The following is a 23,044-nucleotide window of genomic DNA, read 5'->3' on the forward strand; positions in this document are numbered from 1 at the left end:
CTCCTTAAATGGATTCTCCAGCTCTTTATATCAGATGTAGGCTAAACAGCCCATAGTTTCCTGATTTCTGCCTCCTCTCTTGAATAACAGAATTACATTTGCGTTTTCCCAATCTGGAAGGAATGCTTCCAGAATCAAATTAATTTTGGAATCTTACAAAAAAATTGCCTCTGCTATCTATGTGGCCACTTCACTCAAGACTGAACCATGCAGGTTAATAGGTCCTGGGGACTTGTGTGCTTTTAGATTCAATTGTTTTTCTAGCACAGTTTCCTTAAATGATGATAATTGTTTTACGTTCCTCCCTTCCTTTCAACTCTCAAATTTCAATGGTCTTTGAGAAGCTTTCTCAGTCTTCGACCATGAACATGGGGAGAAAAAAAAACCTGATCAACGTCTTCGTTATTTCTTTGCTTTCCACGGTCCATTTGTAGATTCACTCTCTGGAGGTCCAACACCTGCTTTAATTGAACTTTTCCTATTCAAACATTCTTAGCAGTTTTAAAACATTTCATTTTTACATTCTTAAATAAAAATGTGTTCCTCACACTCAGTGAATCTCACAGATTTGGTTCATGTATTAAAACATGAGGATAATGTTTTTGATTCTCTTGTGGGATGTGGGCACTGCAAGATGGGCCTATATTTATTCCCCATCCCTAGGTGCCCTGAAGGAGGTGGTGATGAGCTGCCATCTTGAACCAATGCAGTCCATGTGATCTAGGTACTGTTAGGGAGAGAGTTCCAGGATGTTGACCCAGTGACACTGTAGGAACTGCAGTATATCTCCATGCCAGGATGGTGAGAGCTTGCAGACAGTGATGTTCCCATGTCCCTGCTCTCCTGCCCTTCTATATGGAAGTGGTCTTGGTTTTGTAGGTGCTATATAAGGGTCTTTGGTGAATTTCTGTACTGCATCTTGTAGACATTAATCTATTCACACCGTGGCTCAGTAGTTAGCACTGTTGCCTCACAGCGCCAGGGACCCAGGTTCAATTCCAGTCTGTGTGGAGTTTGCACATTCTCCCTGTGTCTGCGTGGGTTTCCTCCGGATGCTCTGGTTGCCTCCCACAGTCGAAAGATGTGCAGGTCAGGTGGATTGGCCATGCTAAATTGCCAATAGTGTTAGGTGCATTAGGGAAATGGGTCTGGGTGGGTTACTCTTCGGAGTGTCGGTGTGGACTTGTTGGGCCAAAGGGCCTGTTTTCACAGTGTAGAGAATCTAACCTAATTTATTTGAGTTTTGTCCTCATTAGCTACTTATTTTACAACAATTTATAACACAGTACAGTAGGCTCCAAAGCACTGACAATGTCACCTATACAGGGACAAACTGTCTGCAAATCAACTTTCCAACTTGGCGAACATACCCATAACTATTACAACAATTCACTTGTGAAATTCTGTCATGTTTTGCAATTGCCAACAAATGTACATGCAAACGTTTTTGGTGATGGAAATGCTAAACAGGATAATATTACAAGAAGTGATGTCAAACTTATGGTCTAAATTTCGGACATTGCACAATTTAGTTATTTTTTCCTGTAAATATTCATCATTCTATGTTGCTGTAATACAGGTGTAATATATTATTTTTAGTTGCAGGGTTAAACTCTTCACACAAGTTGCATTATGTTATTTCATTGTGTTTAGATAAGTTCTACAACTTGTTACAATGCTGGATGAAACTGACAAATCTGCTTTATAATCTGATTAGGGGCCAGTAACTCTACGTTCAAAGTAGACAAGTCCCAGTTACTAATTAACGGAGGGAAAAAAGTGCATTGTGTCATGGTTTTGAAGAAATAAAATATACTATACAATTACAAATTTAAAATAATCTGCAAAATATATACAATTTATACTCGAACATCTTAAACAGTGATTGCTCTGTCAGGTGTTCACATCACCTCGCAGATGATCTTGAGACAGATGCCACAGATTTCTTAACAACGCACCCAAATGCTCTTGATCTTCTTTTCTAGCTGAGCTGACCTAACACTGAGACTATGTTCCACTGCTCTAGCACAGTTACATTCCAGCATCTAAATATAGTTAGATGCCACATTGCTCCAAACAACTGCTCACCTTCCAGCTACTCAACCTATTCTCCTTACTCCAATCCACTGGGTCTCACAATGATACACTCCAACATCAAATTAAAAGCCCAATTTCACATGGCTAGCTGCTCTTAGCAGAACCCTTCTGGCTCTGGGCTGTCCTATACTCCATTTGCAGGAATCCAGCTAATAGTAGTGCTTTAGCAGCAGGAGTCACATTCTCAGAGTCTTTCTCATTGATGAAACTGAGTTATCCCTTAACTGTTGTTCATTCACCCTTAAACTGATCAACTGGTGACCTATTATCACAGACCAAGAGCCTTTATTACCAGGCAAAATCAAATGTGACCACGACTGCAACATTTGGATTTTAACACAATTGCATCAATTTATCAGCTCATATGACATAAATTTAAAATATTATGCAAAATATATACAACTTATACTCAAACATCTCAAATTAGTAGGAGGTAAATATAGGTTAATTGGATCAATCACAAGCTATTGGTCCCCTTAAATTAAGGGGCAGCAAGTTAATCTTACACAATGTTTGTTTCTGAAAGGAGAAGAATGAGAAACATGTTTGACTTCAGACACCATTATATTGGTGGCACAGTTTTGCTTGAAAACAAAATCACTTGTCTGGTGAAGGTCTGCATGGGACCACAACTATTCATGCTGTGCACTAACAATCTGGATGGAAGAATTGAGGACATTGTTACTAAGTTTGCAGATGGCATAAAGATGAGTGGAGAATCAGGTAATATTGAGGAAGTAGGAAGATTGCAGAATGACCTAGGCAGGCCAGGAGAGTGGGCAAATGGAATGTAATGTGGCAAAGTATGAAGTTTTGCACTTTGGTGGGAAGAATAGAACCATAGATGATTTGCTAAATGGGGAAAGGCTTTGGAAATCTGAAGCACCAAGGGGCTTAGGAATCCTCATTTTGGTTTCTCAAAAGGTTAACATACAAGTTTAGTTGCCAGTTAGGAAAGCAAATGCAATGTAAGCATTTATTTTGAAGAGGCTACAATACAAGAGCAGGGATATACTGCTGAGGATGAATAAGGTTCTGGTCAGATCACATTTGGAATATTGTGAGCAATCCTAGGTCCCATATCTCAGGAAGAACATGCTGGTTCCAGAGCGGGTCCATAGGAAGTTCACACAAATAATCTTGGGGATGAAAGGCTGTCATTTGAGGAGCAGATGAGGACCCTGGATCAAGTACTCATGGAATTAGAAGGGTGCGGGGAATCTCATTGACACTTATACAATACCAAGAGATATTATTTCCAGTTTTAAGTGGGACTAGGGCCTAAGGGCACAGCCTCAGAGTGAAAGGGCAACCCTTTGGAACTAAGATGAAGAGGAATTTCTTCAGCCAGAGGCTAGGGAACCTGTGGAACCCATTGCTACAGAAGATTGTGGAGGTCAAATCATTCAGTGCATTTAAGACAGGAACGGATATGTTGTTGATTAGTAAGAGATTCAAGAGTTATGGGCAGAAGGCAGGAGAATGGGTTTGAAAAACATATCAGCCATGATTGAATGGTGGCCCGGGCTTAATGAGCCAAGTTGCCTATATCTTGTGGTTGTAAAATGTTGTGCTGCAGATTGACTATATGATGTGTAATGACACACTGTGTCCAATGAGAATGGTTCCAGAATAAGAACCAGTTTATAAATTCTCAACAGCATTTTTGCAACACTCGGTTCATTGTAAGGTTGCATTTATGTGAGTTTAAACAAGAAAAACAAATACAAAAGAGATGGGTAATGCTGGTAATGTTGCCAATGGGATACATTCATAGCACTCTTCACATCTACAAAGACTGTATTATGAGAATTACACCAAGAATTTAAGCATATCCCTAGCTCATCAGTTGAAGATTCTGCTGAGTTCAGTTTTACCTCTGCAAAAGGGAACAGGAAAATCCCACGATGCGCTGTTCTCTGAACTGGCAAGACAAGTCAGTACTGCATGTCCTTCAAGGAAGTGGCCGGCATTACAGCTAAATCGGATTTTATCCCCAATATTGTAAGTGGATCCTTGCTGCAGTCCATTCTGTAATTTGCCAGGATTTCCACAAGTATGACTTGGTAAAACTGAAAAAGACAAAAGAAAAAATATACATATATTATGACTGAACAAACTGTTAACAGTCCTCAGCCATGATCACATTTCTCTTCCAATTCATGCAACTGGATTTTCAGATGAAATTATGATGTTTCATTCCTGCAACATGCAAATGATTATTACTTTGTGTAAAATAATATTTTCATGGATTTTACATTAATAGTACATTATTCATCCACTTCACCATGGTTTCCAAACTTCAGCTGCTTTGCAATATTTTACCAAAGCCTATTATTATAAATCTGAAATTATATCTGCATAATATTACTCTGGGAAACCTTTAAATGTTTTCTAATTTTGATTTAAAGCAAACATACTCAGGGTCTGGAATTTCTGCGAGCTTCTGTTTTATTTTTAAACTATCCAATTAGTCTGAAATCAATAAATTTAATTCAAAAAGCAGGGAAATTTAAGTATAACTTGCATTTACAATTTGAGATGCAGCAATTCTGTGCGTTAGTTTAGAAATAATTGCAGTGAAAGCTGATCCCCACACTCATCACTAATGTCCCCAATAACTAATTAAAGTGGACATGCTCCCAACCATGCACAAATTTCCACTACTGGTATTCATTTAGAAGCCTTTAGCAGGCTCTTCAAATGTATTTTTTTCAGATGAGATGGTATGAACAGGAAGTTTTTAAAAGCTTTGAACTAATAAAAATAAACTAACAAACTAGCTACTGCATGCCAATCTAATTGGCAATTAGTATCATAGATACTTTTTCAAGAGTGTACAGTTATCAAAAGTTGAGTTATTCATAAGTAGTATGTTACAGCTCAAAAAGCCAGAGGATTTGGGTTGGAATTGCCCACTCATCCATTTTGTCGTGTATGTTATCCTGAAAGGAATGTATATCTACATAACATTCAATGAGTATGCGGCACTTGTTGCCTTCACAAGACCAATATTTTATCAGAAGAAAGATTTCTAAAAAAACCTTTTTTAAGGTTCCAGAGCCATAGGACTATACTTAAAAATAAATAAATATGAAGAAACCATATATCCACCAGGTAAAAATGACTAGCCATGCCTTCTTCAGGCCATTGAAACATGTATCTTGTTTTATGTCTTATTTGCTCTTAAATCAAATTCCATGGTATTTCACCAACTCAGCAAATCCACAGATTGATATTGTTTTGAGCGTGCAAACAATTTAAATAATGAACCAAGCTTTATAATTCTGTCTCTTCTTTAGATATAACACTGTACCCTTGTAAACTAGATGGGAGTAACACTCCTTTTTTTGTCGATGTGAAGTGATGTCAAACATTTTTTTGCTTAAATCTTGTCACAAGCAGCTGAGAAACTGGGCCCAGCTTCCCTCTTTTTAGACCCTTCAGTCAACCATAACATTTCTCTTTTTAGCATGCAATGATCACACTATAATTAAAAGATAATTAACTCATTCAAAATGAAGTTATTATTCACAAGTTCTCTTGATTTGCAGAAAGAGGAAATGTATTACCTACTATCTTGAAGGAAAGAATAAAAATACAACATGGTTCACACACAAACACAGGTATGACAATCTTGTGGCTCCAAATATTATGGGTGAATATCCAGTTAATGTTAATGCTGGAGACACATTCCCAACAGAAACCTGACTGGTTGTATGATCTCTTTTTGAAACCAAGGTGATTGCTGACAGAAAGATAAGCATTTGATGTTGCACTTTTTGTTTTAATAAATAAAACCAACTTTGGAAACAAAAATGAACATAAACAAGGGGAAAGCCAACCATTCTAACAGATGCTGTTATAAGTAACATAGCAGATTCAACACAGGAAAAATGATCCAAGATAATACTCCTTGCAAATATTATTACAATTCCAAAAACACTACTCACAGCATTGTGAGTAAGACCCAGCATAGTTCATTTCCAAGAAAGAGATTTTTCTGTATGCTTTAATATTTCAGTAGACTTGCAATGAGTAAAATTTCAACTGACTTAATTGAACTAAATGGGGAAAACATTCACAAGTCTTGAAGTGCAAAGAGACTTGGGAGTTCTAGTCCAGGATTCTCTCAAGGGAAACTTGCAGGTTGAGTCAGTAGTTGGGAAAGCAAATGCCTTGACAGGACTTGAATACTAAAGCAGGGTCAGGCCACATTTGGAGTACTATGCGCAGTTTTGGGCCCAATATCTCAGGAAGAGAGATAAGGAGAAACCTCTTCAGCCAGTGAATGGTGAATCTATGGAATTCATTGCCACCGGAGGTTTTGGAGGCCAGGTCGTTAAGTATATTTAAGAAGGAGATAGATAAGTTCTTAATTGTTAAGGGGATCAAGGTTAAGGGGGAGAAAGCTGGAGAATGGGGTTGAGAAACTTATCAGCCATGATTGAGTGGCAGAGCAGACTTGATGGGCTGAATGGCCTAATTTCTGCTCCTTTGTCTTATGGAGTCAGCCCCAAGAAATCTGCATCTCTTTTTTAAAATTTCATGATAATTTTATTGATGTGAGATGAGAGGTTGCCTGAGGAGTATTCAGTTTGGAAAAACAATGGAACAGGCTGAGGAATATAGTTCTGTTTTCCTGAAATACTGTTGTGAAACCTCCCTTTTGAGGAGTTTCCATCTCTGATTTGTGACCCTTTTGTGACACAAGAATCACTTCTGAACTCACTATCAGTTCTTTGAAAGAGCTTTCTTGTACTTCATTCCTTCACTCCATTCTGCCAATCAATGGCCTATCATTCTTCGTCATCCTTCTGAATATTCAATTAATCAAGTCTAAGTTCAATTAATTCTATTGACTATCTGTTCAAGTCAACAGTGGATTTTTCCATTTTGGGCTATCTACTCTCCAAAATGTATTGAAATTTAGCCTGACAGACATTGAAGAAGTCGAGAGTGTGGTGCTGGAAAAGCACAGCAGGTCAGGCAGCATCAGAGGAGCAGGAAAATCAACGTTTTGGGCAAAAGCCCTTTACCTGAAGCGTTGATTTTCCTGCTCCTTGGATGCTGCCTAACCTCCTGTGCTTTTCCAGGACCATACGTTTGACTCTAATCTCCAGCATCTGCAGCCCTCACATTCACCTGGACATTGAGGAAGCCATCTTCCCTTTGGATTCGTCCAAGAACTCTAGTAAAAGATCCAAATTTCATCACTATCCAACTGACACAAAATTGATCTTAATGAAATATTTTACTTTAAGTTTTCCCTTTTTTGAAGGCCAGATCTTGTTTTGCTCTTCGATTAGGATGTGACTCATATCAATCTGTCCACTACATTCTGTCACAGGTCATACGCTTCAAACTCCAAATGGATCAGACTGCTTCATCAGTTAAGTCCACACCACCCCTCCGAAGAGCACACTGCCCCTCGAAGAGTATCCTAACCAGACCCACCACCTTACCCTATCCTTGTAACCTTGCACTTCCCATGGCTAATCCACCTAGACTGTACATCCCTGGATACTACAGCCAATTTAGCATGGCCAATCCATCTAACCTGCACATCTTTGGACTGTGGGAGGAAACGCAAGCTGACACAGGGAGAATATGCAAGCTCCATACAGACAGACACCCAAGGGTGGAATCAAACCTGGGTCCTTGATGCTGTGAGGCAGCAGTGCTAACCACTGAGCCACTGTGCTGCAATGTACAATTTTCTATTTTGGTCATAAACATTTTAGTTTTGTGTTTTTTAACCTTGCTTTCCTTACATAATCTTTAGTGATTTGCATCTATTAACCTAACAACTAAGCGTTTATGTTATTATTGGCAGAGTTCCAAATGAATCAATAACTAATGATCTCTATTTGCATCAAATACAAGTAAAGTACAATTAGTTTGTTATATTAGATATTATAATAAAAAGTACATTATTTTGTGATAAATCTGTTTTAAGTTGTATTGAGAAAAGTGGGTCACATTTGAAAATATCAAGGTATGTTTTTGAAGCTTTGTTGAAGTTAACATAGAGCATAGAACAGTACAGCACACTACAGGCCCTTTGTCCCTCGATGTTGTGCTGATCTTTTATCCTACTCTAAGATCAAATTAACGAACATACCTTACTTTTTACCAACATAGTAAGTGCCAATCCAAGAGTTGCTGAAATATCCTGAACGTATCTGACTATACTACCACTGCTGACAGTGCATTCCACACACCCACCATTCTCTGCATAACAAACCTACCTCTGACATCTCCCCTAAACCTTCCTCCAATCATCTTAAAATTATGCCCACTTGTGATAGACATTTCTGCCCTGGGAAAAAGTCTCTGGCTATAAACTATATCTCTGCCTCTCATTATCTTTTACACCCCTATCAAGTCATTTTTCATCCTTCTTTATTCCACTGAGAAAACCCGAGCTCCCTCAACCTTTCTTCATAAGACACACCCTCCAGTCCAGGGGGCATCCTGGTAAATCTCCTCTGCACACTCTCTAAAGGTTCCACATCCTTCCTCTAATGAGGCAACCAGAACTGAACACAATATTCCTATTGTGGTCTAACCAGGGCTTTATACAGAAAACTCCCAAAAAAGTGACTGCTCTTTTCCTGTTTCTGACTTCCAACTATCATGGCTCAGTAGACAAACCCTCCTCAACCACCTTCCTTTCTGCAGCTGTTATACTATCCCTGATTAGCAATGCCACTCCCCCACCTCTTTTACCTCATTCTCTATTCCTTTTGAAACATTTAAACCCTGTGACATCCAAGTCTCCAGAATGACCACAATATCTTGGCTTCAAGTACTGCTCCGTGCTTTAAGTTCATCACTCTTATTCCTGACACATTTTGCATTAAAATGGACACACTTCAACCCATCACACTGACTGCAACTTTGCCCTATCAACTGTCTATCCCTCCTCACAGACTCTGTGCATGCTGTGTCTGCCTGTTCACCAGCTACCCCATCCTCTGATCCATAGCTCCTATTCCCATCCCCTGCCAAACTAGTCTCAGCCCTCTTGAAAAGCTCTAGCAAACCTCTTGCCCAGGATATTAGTGCCCCTCCAGTTCAAGTGCAACCTGGCCTCCTTGTACAGGTCCCACCTTCCCTAGAGGTATCCCAATGATCACATATCTGAAGCCCTCCCTCCTACACCAGCTCTGCAGCCACGTGTTCAGCTGCACTCAGTCTCTGTTCCTAGCCTCACTAGGCTGTGGCACTGGTAGCAATCCTTAAAATATTTGAAGTGTTGTGACTGATATTCAGTTTGAGAGGAAATCCAGAAATGAACTTCTGCACACCAGTGCATATATAATTGCTGATTGTATCTCAATTGCCAACTGAGTCAAAAGTGGAAATTCTAACCCTTTGTTTTTTGAATTTATATTGTTTGAATAGAAGTCTGGCCCCAAATCCTGGAGTATGACAGCTGGGCATTCAAGGGCATCTATGCTTTGCAATGTTCATTGTTGTCTTAGATACAAATGAGAGAATTTCTTAAATACTGAATTTTAAGTAGAAACATAAGAAACTTGATAAATAAGTAAAATTATGTCAGTAATCATGATGCGAAAACTAACTGCAGTCCACATGAATTGAACATTGTTATGCACAACCAAGAAATGGAGAAATTCTGCCACAAAGAATATCAAAGTCATAACTATAGTTCTAACTTAAATCATAGAATCATAGAATCCCTATAGTGTGAAAGTCGGCAATTTGGCCCATTAAGTCCACACTGACCGTCTGAAGAGCATCCTAACCGGACCCAATTCTCGATCCTATCCCTGTATCCCTACTACATATTCTATGGCTAATCCACCTAACCTTCTCATCCCCAGACACGATGGGAATTTTAGTATGGCCAGTCCACCTAACCTGCACATCTTTGGATTCTGGGAAGAAACTGGAGCCCTCAAAGGAAACCCATGGACATATGCAGAGAATGTGCAAACTCGACAAAGACTGTTGCTTGAGGGCGTAATCAATCAGAGAACTATATTCAACAGGGTCAAAGACTTCAAGCAAAATTATCCACATGTCTATCAAATACTAGACTCAAATGAATATGCAATACAAAAGGCTTAAGGCACAACTTAGTATCTTTTACATGTCTATGTTAATATAAAAATTAACTATGTTGTTCTGATTTTTGTTAGTTTTACAGATATACAAACTCTGAAATGGCAGCTAGTGTCAATGAAGCAGATTATTTCAAGATTTTTAAAAATGCTCCTTCATGCATATTTAGGTTTGTTGAATAACTTGAAAGAAATTTAAAATTCTGATTAGAAATGAAGTTTTTGCACAGTAGGGGCTAAGCGACAAAGCACCAGTTCAACTTATCCTTGGGATTGTATTTCTCTGCAATCACAGACATAACAAACTTCCAGTCTCCCATGTACCAACTCATTTTGTAAATTGTGAGGCAGTGCTCCTTACATTTATCATGTTCCTTATTGAATACAAACCCATGATATGCATCGTACAAGAGATTTTAATAAAAGATTGCAGTGCCTTGCAATGTGCATTTGTTGGATAATAGAAGATTATCATGTGGAATATGAATTAACTACAAACTCTGTATCTCCGTTGAAATTTTATAAGGTGTCAAAAATATTTATGGTTTTTAATAGCAACTTTCCAGACAATTACCTTTTGCTTAATGTTAGTTTATTTCATGTTATTATTCCCATCATTTATTCCTATGGAGTTCAAATTTCCCAATGTCAAACCCCATTTATTCTGCATATTTACCCAGAATGCAGTAGGTGATTAATGTAATTTATCACATTGTGCTTTGAGTTTTCTTCTTCAGTGAGCCCCCACAGAAGAAGCTTATCAATTTATCACCCCAACTTCATTACTCCAAACAATTGTACTTTTGTGAACTTGAATTGGAAGGCATACCATAAGTCAGTTTTCAAACCCAACACTTTAAAGATACTCATGACAACATTTAATAGCATCGAATACACTGGGTAAATTGGATCACAGTAATAAGAGTCCTCAAATGATTGTTGTTGTTAACAGGGAAAGCATGTCTGTAGAGTATCATTTCTATTGATGTGTTTCCCCCTGTCCTTTCAAAACAGAGCACATTCCGGTCCATAAAAAATGTTTTTAAACATGGGAACTGTTCATTTCAGGCTCCATGATCCTCAAGTTAAGTGGCAGGTGAGTTAAATATTGAAAAAAATGTTCTGGATTTTCACCTTGGCTTGAAAGTTTCCTTGGAGCTAAAGTTTCCCTGTTGTCAAAGCAGAACTCCAGAAGGATCCCCTAATGGATCCTGAAAAATCATAGTGTGAGAGGTGTGGGTTATTTCTAGGCTGAGCTAAAAGGCCAACTCTCTTTCACTGGTGGTGGTTAATCGATTTTTTAAAAAAAGACACGTGATTTGGTGAGGGGTAGAAAAACATTCAGTTGAATTTTTTTGAAATGCAATGTAGAATCTTCCCAATCCCTCAACGAGGTGGGCATCTGGCAAGTCACTTTGGATAAAATGGTGTGAATGGGAAACTGAAATTCTCAATGTTGAGTAAAACTCTGATTCTGCACAAAATTTGAATTGATGAGATGAGAATCTCATTAGTGAGCAATGAGAGGTTGATTTGTATTAATTTGCATACATTCACATGCATTTAGTACCTAATCTTGCTTAATTGAAGTGAGATCTCTCAAGGGACAATTGCATCAATTAGGCACTTATATCATACAAGTTGATGTCATCTATAATTGTGGTGCCCTGTTTGTGAAATGTGGGATATAAATCCTAATTATAAGATAGCTAGACCATGTCACTGGCCATTGCAGATTGATTACAGCTAGCTCTTTGAAACAGAAACAATCCCACGTGACCTAAGAAAGTGCCACCTGTGGGCCACTATTCAGAAAAACAATCCAAGATATCATGGATTGTATTAGAGCTTGGAACTGATTTCCTCTCACATTGATCTATGAGTATTTGTCAGCATACATTCACTTGTATTCAATACTGCCATTCTTGGGTGATGCGGGGTCAAGATATCAGTAATTAGGTAAAACTTATGATCTCCTGTGTTTGTACAACATAGTTTATACTGCGTAGATTGGAATAAGGTCCCAAAGTCAAAAGTAGACACACTCCATGTTCCTCCTTGTCTGGATCTCCCATGTCTGACCATAAAGAGAACTACGTTAAACTGTCTGAGGTAAATGCTGACTGCTCACATTACTAAGGACTTGTTCGGTTTCTGATATTCCCTGTACTGGTTAATTGCAACTGTAATCGGGGTTATCAACACTATAGATGCAATGCAACAACAGCACAGAGAAACTGAGGAGGGACAAATGAGCCAGCAAGCCCAGGATCAGCAACAACTTACAGTCACTGTCAAACAGCTTCGCTATGAAGAAGGAGTAGGTAAAAACAATGACTGCAGATGCTGGAAACCAGATTCTGGATTAGTGGTGCTGGAAGACCACAGCAGTTCAGGCAGCATCCGAGGAGCAGTAAAATCGACGTTTTGGGCAAAAACCCTTCATCAGGAATAAAGGCAGAGAGCCTGAAGGGTGGAGAGATAAGCTAGAGGAGGGTGGGGGTGGGGAGAAAGTAGCATAGAGTACAATAGGTAAGTGGGGGAGGGGATGAAGGTGATAGGTCAGGGAGGAGGGTGGAGTGGATAGGTGGAAAAGAAGATAGGCAGGTAGGACAGGTCATGGGAACAGTGCTGAGCTGGAAGTTTGGAACTAGGGTGAGGTGGGGGAAGGTGAAATGAGGAAATTGTTGAAGTCCACATTGATGCCCTGGGGTTGAAGTGTTCCAAGGCGTTCTTCCTCCAGGCGTCTGGTGGAGAGGGAGTGGCCGTGAAGGAGGCCCAGGACCTCCATGTCTTTGGCAGAGTGGGAGGGGGAGTTGAAATGTTGGGCCATGGGGTGGTGTGGTTGATTGGTGTGGGTGTCTCGGAGATGTTCCCTAAAGCGCTCTGCCAGGAGGCGTCCAGTCTCCCCAATGTAGAGGAGACCACATCGGGAGCAACGGGTACAATAAATTATATTGGTGGATGTGCAGGTAAAACTTTGATGGATGTGGAAGGCTCCTTTAGGACCTTGGATGGAGGTGAGGGAGGAGGTGTGGGCGCAGGTTTTGCAATTCCTGCTGTGGCAGGGGAAGGTGCCAGGATGGGAGGGTGGGTTGTAGGGGGGCGTGGACCTGACAAGGTAGTCATAGAGGGAACGGTCTTTGCAGAAGGTGGAAAGGGGTGGGCAGGGAAATATATCCCTGGCGGTGGGGTCTATTTGGAGGTGGCAGAAATGTCGGCGGATGATTTGGTTTATGCAAAGATTGGTAGGGTGGAAGGTGAGTACCAGGGGCGTTCTGTCCTTGTTACGGTTGGAGGGGTGAAGTCTGAGGGCGGAGGTGTGGGATGTGGAGGAAATGCATTGGAAGGCATCTTTAACCATGTGGGAAGGGAATTTGCAGTCTCTAAAGAAGGAAGCCATCTGGTGTGTTCTGTGGTGGAACTGGTCCTCCAGGGAGCAGATACGGCAGAGGCGGAGGAATTTGGAATACGGGGTGGCATTTTTGCAAGAGGTAGGGTGGGAAGAGGTGTAATCCAGGTAGCTGTGGGAGTCGGTGGGTTTGTAAAAATTGTCAGTGTCAAGTCGGTCATCATTAATGGAGATGGAGACGTCCAGGAAGGGGAGGGAGGTGTCAAGAGATGGTCCAGGTAAATTTAAGGTCAGGGTGGAATGTGTTGGTGAAGTTGATGAATTGCTCAACCTCCTCGCGGGAGCACGAGGTGGCGCCAATGCAGTTATCATTGTAGCGGAGGAAGAGGTGGAAAGTGGTGCCGGTATAATTACGGAAAATCGACTGTTCTACGTAGCCAACAAACAGACAGGCATAGGTGGGGCCCATACGTGTGCCCATGGCTACCCTTTTGGTCTGAAGGAAGTGGGAGGATTCGAAGGAGAAATTGTTAAGGGTGAGGACCAGTTCGGCCAAACGAATGAGAGTGTCGGTGGAAGGGTATTGTTGGGGACGTCGGAAGAGAAAAAAACGGAGGGCTTGGAGGCCCTGGTCATGGCGGATGGAGGAGTAAAGGGATTGGATATCCATGGTGAAGATGACGTGTTGGGGGCCGGGGAAACAGAAGTCTTAGTGGAGGTGGAGGGCGTGGGTGGTGTCTCGAACATAGGTGGGGAGTTCCTGGACTAGGGGGACGGGACAGTGTCGAGGTAGGTAGAAGTGAGTTCAGTAGGGCAGGAGCATGCTGAGACAATGGGTCGGCCAGGGTGGTCAGGCTTGTGGATCTTGTGAAGGAGTTAGAACCGGGCAGTGCGGGGTTCCCAGACTATGAGGTTGGAAGCTGTGGGTGGGAGATCTCCTGAGGTAATGAGGTTCTGTATGGTCTGGGAGATGATGGTTTGGTGATGGGGGGTGGGGTCATGGTCAAGGGAGCAGTAGGAAGAGGTGTCCTCGAGTTGGCGTTTGACTTCAGCAGTGTAGAGGTCAGTGCACCAGACTACCACTGCGCACCCTTTATCTGCTGGCTTGATGGCGAGGTCAGGATTGGAGCAGAGGGATTGGAGGGCTGCGCATTGCGAGGGTGAGCGGTTGGAGTGGGGAAGGGAGGTAGACAGGTTGAGGCAGTTAATGTCCTGGCGGCAGTTGGAAATGAAGAGGTCAAGGGTAGGTAATAGGCCAGCGCGGGGTGTCCAGGTGGACGCAGTGTGTTGGAGGTGGGCGAAGGGGTCCTCAGAAGGTGGGCAGGAGTCCTGATTGTGAAAGTAAGCTCGGAGGCGGAGGCGGCGGAAGAATTGTTCGACGTCACGGCGCATATTAAATTCATTAATGCGTGGACGGAGGGGGATGAAGGTGAGTCCTTTGTTGAGGACTGATCATTCATCCTCAGTGAGGGGAAGGTCTGGAAGGATGGTGAAAACTCGGCAGGGCTGGGAGCTGGGATCTGGTGTGGGTGTGGAGCTGGGAGTGGGGGCAGAGCCGGTAACTTGAGTTGGTGTGATGATGGGGGAAATGGAGGTGGAGTCATGAGCAGAGGTGGTGTTCCCCTCAGCGTTCTGGGGGGGCGGGGATGGTGACAGTGGGATCTGTGGGGGGGCATGTCAGCAGAATGCAGGTGAGTGGCGCTGGTGGGGGCGGAAGTGCTGGTGACCACGGCAGTAGGGGTGGCGGAAGTCACTGAGCATGTGACATCAGCAATGATGTGTGGGGCGGAAGTGATGTCACGTGTGATGCATTAGGAATTGTGAGGGGTGGAAGTGACTGTGGAGTGGCCATGATGGGGGTGGAAGTGACATCATCAATCAGCGTGGGGGTGGCAGCTGCACCAGCCGAATGGCTAGTGGTGTCCGAGCAGTTCCAGAGGCCGGGGGAATCTTCTGGAATGTTTGAGGAGCGCTGGTTATGGAGGTGGGTAGATAAAAGTTTGTTGTACTTACAGTTTTTGATGTTTGAGATGGAGTTGAAATACTGTTTGTTGAGAGTATGAATTCTCCTGAGGATGTAGTACAGAGTGGGTCCTTTGCAATTCTGAGAGAGTGTGGCCCTCAGCTGAGGCAGGGATGACTGTAGAGAGGTTAGGTGTTGGCGCATTGCTGCAAGTGTGGAGCGGAGGATCTTGAAGGAGAACCGTTGCTGGTGTTTTTGAATCTGTAGTCTGTACTGTTTGTCCTGTTCGGGTCCAAACTCTGCTGGTTTAAAGGTGGTCCGGAGAAGGAGTAGCCAAACGTCCCCTCAGGATGTGCATGAGCTAAAGGAAACCCTGCGTATATTACCATCAATGCTGTTTCCTCCAGATAAGTCAGGCACAGTGTTGCCATAGACTAAGGATGTCCTGAAGAGAACCATGCCAAATACTAGAGTGGGATTTGAACGTGTGGGTGCTCTTCCCACCCTGGGGCTATCAGGGTGACAGCTGTGCTAAACTTTCATGCCACTGATTGCTTTTAAGGATTCCCTGGGACCTGTGTGAGATCTGTTAGTCCTCAACCCAGAGATGTATGAAAGTTGTTACTGGTACAATTTGTGCCAGATATTATCATTTTATTCATTTATCATGACCAAGTCAGTGCTGCTGCCGAGACAGTAGACTTTGTAAATGCAGCTCATTTCCCACAATGGACTGAACATACAGAATGTACCATATTAGAACACAGTAGAGATTAGTCACAAAAAGACTTCCATTCCTTAAAAGTATTAGTTTTGAGTGATCATTAGCACCTTGTCTTAGAAGTCTGTACAAAGTACATGGGGAGCTGGCATCATGCCGAGAAGCTTGAGAATTCTGATGTTCAAGCGCTGGATGTTTTACAAGGATAGCTCCAGGAAGACACGGGCTACTGTTAACATGCCTGATCATTTCATTATGTAGCCCCCACCACCCATACTGGCTAAGGCTGAGCATTGACACAATGCAGCCCATTCTTCGACTATGATTTGGAGATGCCGGTGTTAGACTGGGGTGTATAAAGCCAAAAATCACACACCACCAGGTTATAGTCCAACAGGCTTATTTGGAAGCACTAGCTTTCGGAGCAGTGCTCCTTCATCAGGTGATTGTGGAGAATAAGATTGTAAGACATAGAATTTATAGCAAAAGTTCAATACCCATGGTGATGACCTCAACCGGGACCTTGGGTTCATGTCACACTACAGGTGACTCCATTGCACTATACACACACAGATACACGCACGCACGCACAAACAGACACTCAGACCCTCTGTCATACAGTAATATATACACTCCCACACACACCCTCTCACAGACTTAAACCCCTTTACACTCATACTCACTCACACACATACACACACCTTCTCACAGACACTCATAACCCCCCTCCCCCCAACACACCCACCCACCCACATGCACATATAAGTTTGTGGGGTGAATTTGTACTTGCAGAATTACATTTTACTTTGCTCAAAAATTGCATGAATCCATGTAAGACCCTGTAAATCTATTTTTTAGATTAGAATCAACCTGACCATTGCGGCACAGGGAGTTAACACCCTCAAGACCTTATCTGGACTGACATGACACCAGTTGTTAAAGTGCACCTGAGAATGTAACTTTTAAAAAAAAAATTTTGTGATTTACATATTAAAGGACTGAAACCAACATGGTCATTCTAAAAGATGAGAGACTTAACAATCAATCTGGGTCATTGTCAATATATAATTTCTGTTACATCACACTGTAAACTTTTATTGTGGTTCTGTTCGTCGAGCTGGGAATTTGTGTTGCAGACGTTTCATCCCCTGTCTAGGTGACATCCTCAGTGCTTGGGACCCTCCTGTGAAGCGCTTCTGTGATCTTTCCTCCGGCATTTGTAGTGGTTTGAATCTGCCGCTTCCGGTTGTCAGTTCCAGCTGTCCGTTGCAGTGGTCGCTATATTGTGCTTGTTGATTGAATTTGTGGATGAGTGCCATGCCTCCAGGAATTCCCTGGCTGTTCTCTGTTTGGCTTGTCCTATAACGTCTGCTACACAAATTCCCAGCTCGGCGAACAGAACCACAACAATGAGCACCCGAGCTACAAACCTTCTCTTAAACTTTGAACTGTAAACTTTTGCTATAAATTCTGTGTCTTACAATCTTATTCTCCACAACCACCCAATGAAGGAGCAGCGCTCCGAAAGCTAGTGCTTTCAAATAAACCTGTTGGACTATAACCTGGTATTGTGTGATTTTTGGCATTCTTCTACTAGGCATTGTGGGGTAGATAATAGGGCTGTTGATGTTACATTTTGTTGCTTCAATTGACCTGGAGCATAGTGGGATACATTCAATCAGTGTGACCTGCCTTAATCCTCCCCAGTTGTGCTCTGTATAAATGGAACAGGAAAGAAGGGGATGGGATGGACTCTGAGGAGCTGGTAGAATGACAGCAGTCTTTTGAGAAGAAAAATGAAGAGTAGGAGAAACATCACCTTCAGGGTGATAGACCTGTGCACTGTCAGGTACAACAAGCCAAACAGGATTTAATTGACCCCTGCTTCTGAAAGATTTGATCCAGGTACAGTGACTGTAAATTTGTTGTTGCTAAACAAAAGTGAATGTTTTCAACTATGTTGAAGAGTTTCCAGCATGCGATGGTCCTTCATTGAACAATGAGAAGATTTTAGGTGACAATTAGTAATATGGAAAACGTAGCTATGCTATGATATGGTTTGAAGATGGGATGATGTGAACGGCAGTCAACCTGTGTAGCTTGATTCTTGAACAGCAATATATTTATGAATGTGCACTTTACATTTGCACAGAAATGTAGGTGCACCAGCCATGTGCCTTCAGAAGCATTTCTTTATCATTGACCTCCCATGATAGGCACAACAAGCAGTACTCAACCTTGCACTTTATGAATGCACTCATGTCAGCAATCTCTGGAGCTCTCAGCAGAAATGAGTATTCCCACCACTGCTGAGCAGAAGACAGTGTGAGCCGGTTGCCATTGAGGCATAATGGATTATTAATAAGAGCTATAGAGAACAGAGTGAGAAAGCTTGCCAGAGCACAGAGAAAGAGAGAGAAACCCCCATAAAACCCATTGATATTGACACTTATTCAATTTCTGATAACATCCAGGCCACATTCACTACCATCATTTAGGAAGCCAAATATTCAATTTGCACAAGGCAAGATCCACAAACAGCAATGGCCGGATGACTTTTTTTTCACTCTTAATATTGTTGAACAGCAAATCAAAGATCAAGTGCGAACCCAGTTTTAATTTTATAGACAAAGATACTGAAAAGGGATGTTTTGTCTCAGTTTTTCCACAAAATGTTTGAGAGATATTGACGCATTGAGTTGTGTCAACATACAGTTAAAACAGTTTAACAGTGACATTTTAAATAAATCAGATGAAAGGTACAATCAAAGTGTCAGTTTTAAAGTTAAAAAAATTGCCACTGAACTAGAAGAAAAAACAATTTCAGCAAATTTGCTGAAGGTTTTGCCCAGAGGTTGAAACCAATGTACTGCAGAGAAATGGTTTCAATAGGTCTGTTAACCTGCAACATGATGAAAGAGTTATATATTTTTCTATTAACTTCATTCAGAATAAAAGGATGTATCCTGCATCCATGCCCAGGTTGGTTTCCTTATGTGCAGTGAATGTAAGAAGATGCGGTTTGGTAGAATCACCATTTGATTAAGATCCCACCAATTTCGAATGTTAATTTGAAAGGAGGATACATTTAGTAGGATTCTTCTGAGGGTAAATGTTCCAAGGAAAGAAGATCAAGATCTAAGAAACTCTCTCGCTAAAGAGCATTGTGGCTCTCAACTTGACAACATCAAATAAAAAGGGTTAGCTTTGATTGCATATTCAGTACAATGCAAAAGAGATTATTTCTGATATATAATTGGCAGAATTTTAACAAAAATCAGCTCAGTGGCAATTTTGTGGAGGATTTCTCACCTTGAGCTCTAGCAAGTTTTCTCCCACAATCCTATGCATTTTTCTTCATTATGTGTGCACCATGTCTCTGTCATGTCCTGCTCATGTTATTGTGTGCTCACCAGTGGCTGGTGTATTCCCAACGGCCGAGACCTCCCAGGATTCCCGAATACCAATGTTTCATTTAAAGATCAGCCATAAACCCAGTCAATCTCTGCCAGCCAAGAGCTATCCTTCACATTGTATGTAATGGGAGGGGAAAAAAAGCTTCTGAGGGCACAGAAGTGGCACAGACGATACTTCATTGCAAAGCCAAGCTCACATTTGTGAATGTATTGCGATTCTACATCATTACTTGCCTGACTGCCATTGTAACTACTGCTCCAAGAATCAGGCTACACAAGCAATCCATCCATATTGCAGTAGCATATTTGAACCCTATCTATGGGAGCACTCCTCTTTCCCTAATGTCCAACACTCTCCTTTTTTAACATGTGTTGTTCCCATGTTAGAAAGCCCACAAACTGTTGAAAACTTTAACTTTTATTTTAAGAAAAGAACAGTACTTCATCTATTGCTTATATTCAGAGATGCTTCTGCACATCATGAATGTCATTTTTCCACCACAAAATTAGCCATGTTTTTGATTCAATCACCATTTCACATGCAAAACTCATCAGGGGCTGTGCAATCACAACACCAAAAAAAAAGAGAGATGGGACAGGACAGAGGGAGGGCAAAGAATCAAAATGAAGTTGGAGGTGGAAATAAGGCACTCCACTCTCTTAGCACTTCTTTCACTTAAGTAGGTAATAATCTCTAGGTGTAAAGACTACATTCAACAACTTCTGATCATCAAAGCTATTCCCATTTTGTTAGGTGACAGGTACTGGTGCAACGGTTACCTCACTGCCATTCGCATAGTATCTTGACCGGCTTTCTCCTTGTTTAGTTATTATGTTCCATTTCCTTTTACATTTTATCATCGTTCCTTTTTGCCAATGAATTACTCTCATCCTCCACAATGTCACACCCTTTGTCTTTTTCCTGCCCCACCGTTCTCCTTGGTTCTGTACTCATTTAAAAACAGTTGAGGGATGAAATGTTTTCGTGGTGCACTGCCATGCAACTTTCAGCAAGTAAGTAGTACTGTGGCCCACTTCATTGTCCATGCAACATCTTCTATTGATATCATGGAAGAATTCTGTTCCGAGTGCGTAGGTGTCACCCGACTTGCCATCAGGTCTGCACAGAGTTTACATGAACACATAATCAGCATTCTCCCAGTCTGATAAAAGACCACTAGCCTAAAATGTTCCTGCATTCTCTACAGAGTTTTTCTGTAGAGAATGTTTTTTCTAGCTTTTTTTCTGTTTTACATAAGATTCTCAGCATCTGCAGTATTTTGTCATTGTTTGCTCTTAGTCTTGAATGAATTGGGGTAGTTACTTTCTGTTTTAGTCTGAATTCCCTAATTAAAGCTACAACAACAGTAATTTGTAAGTCTACTCGTACAAAATGTTTAATTCATCAGACTGTTTAATACTTGTTATGTATAAAATCTTCTGATAACCAAAATGATCAGTCATTAGATTTTTTTTGGCTTCTTACAGCAGCTGTTGGGATGTTCAAGAAGAGCTCATTACATCTAGATGTGTTTACACAAAACTCTACAACAAAACATCAAAAACATTGAAATAATTAGTTCTGTAATTTTTGTCAATGAGATGAAGAAAATAATACATCCATTGTGTAAATGAGTCATGTGATTCTGTAATGCTATTGCTCTGTACTCCTTAAGACGGGAATTTTCTTGTAGCTTATTTTGCTCCATCTTTGTAATTTCAGTAGAAATTCTGTTTTAAAAAAAATGATGGCTGAATGAAGGACTGAAAAAATTCCTGACATAACATGGAATATCTGCAAACTATCTACTTAAAAGAAACTGTTATTTTGTTCCTTTTGAACAATTCAATTGAATGAAAGATTTGAAATCTATGTTCAGATCCACAGTTTATCTAAGCATGTACTTCCTCAATTCTAGATTAGTTTATTTTCTTAATATTTGAGCATTAATAACCTTCCAACTTCTTCCAGTTATATAAAACCTTTTTTACAATGATTATTATTTTTAAAAATTATTTCACAAGGTGTTTGCATCATTGGCTAAACTAGCATTTCTTGCCTATTGTTAACTGCCCTTGAGAAGGTGTTGATAAGCTATCATTCTGAAATGCCAAACTCTGTATGTAGCTGCAGTCTGTGATAAGGTTATACCTATGATGCTGTTGAGAAAGAAATTCCAGAATTTTGATTGAAAGATGGTCAATGCAGTTACAAGTCAGTATGGCACGTGTGGTTTGGAGGGGATCTTGATGGTTATAGAGTTCATTTGTCATTTCAGAGGTGATGCATTTGGAAGTTGTAGACCAAGGAATCTAGGAGAGTTTCCACAGCATCTCGCAGAAGATACACACTGCCAGTGGTGGACGAAGTGAACCTTTGAGATGTTGGACCAATTGGCCATCCAAAGAGACTTTCCTGGTGATCCATGAGTTAATGCAAAATGCTATCTGTGAGCCTAGAGATTGTAACAGAGTGTGGATATCACACAAACAGTCAAGTGTACTGGCTGTTTCAGTGAGGAGGGGAACAGACAAGAATTGGCCATCTCCACCGTGAGTAGACACACCAAACTAGGGATATCAGTAAATAAATACGTTTTCTTAAAATCAACACTAACACACCACTTTAATATTATAAGTATTAACTTATATTATAATTCAGGGATTACTAAGGATCCCTCAAACATCATTGCCCTGGGACAGCACACTTGTACTTCACTTTATGAATTCTACAATAGTAGAATGGTTAATGACCATAATTGCCATAATGGTCAACCTCAAAATAAACTTTCATTCATACATTTTTAATGTAAATTCTTCACAAGCTATGGAGAGAAGGAAGAGAGAATTCCTCTTAGCTATTTTGTTTGCTAGTTATTAGATTAGATTACCTACAGTGTGGAAACAGGTCCTTCAGCCCAAGTCCACACCGACCCTCTGAAGAGTAACCCACCCAGACCCATTTCCCTCTGACTAGGGCACCTAACCCATGGGCAATTTCGCACAGCCAATTCACCTGACCTGCACATCTTTGGACAGTGGGAGGAAACCCACACAGACACGGGGGAGAATATGCAAACTTCACACAGACCCGAGGCTGGAATGGAACCTGGGACCCTGGTGCTGTGAGGCAGCAGTGCTAACCACTGAGCCATCATGCTGCTCCATTGAGCAGTACTGAGTGACGAATATGTGAGAACTTGAAAGATATAAAGCATGTTCGAAAGTACATAAGGTTTTTCCATTCGGGAAGATTAAAATTTTTGTCCAAGTTGTTCTTTCTTTCATACTTCAACATTTGAGTTTTGTTTCCATCCATATTGCATCACAAATGTTCAGTTTGGATGCTTACATTAGGTATTATTATAGTGCCTCGTATTTTTACCATTTTAGGAGTTTACA

At 41.1% G+C, this 23,044-nt stretch overlaps 1 protein-coding gene across 1 annotated transcript in view; it reads right to left on the bottom strand.

Moving 5' to 3' along the window:
- Positions 1-23,044, bottom strand: part of LOC140453264 (CUB and sushi domain-containing protein 2-like) — a 745,905-nt gene that overhangs the window by 38,827 nt on the left and 684,034 nt on the right. The window contains exon 4 of the mRNA XM_072547824.1: positions 3,975-4,169. Coding sequence (XP_072403925.1) covers positions 3,975-4,169 — 195 coding nt within the window. The remainder of the gene's footprint in view (positions 1-3,974; positions 4,170-23,044) is intronic.

The sequence above is a fragment of the Chiloscyllium punctatum genome, chromosome 27 (assembly GCF_047496795.1).
Source record: "Chiloscyllium punctatum isolate Juve2018m chromosome 27, sChiPun1.3, whole genome shotgun sequence".
Taxonomy (NCBI): domain Eukaryota; kingdom Metazoa; phylum Chordata; class Chondrichthyes; order Orectolobiformes; family Hemiscylliidae; genus Chiloscyllium; species Chiloscyllium punctatum.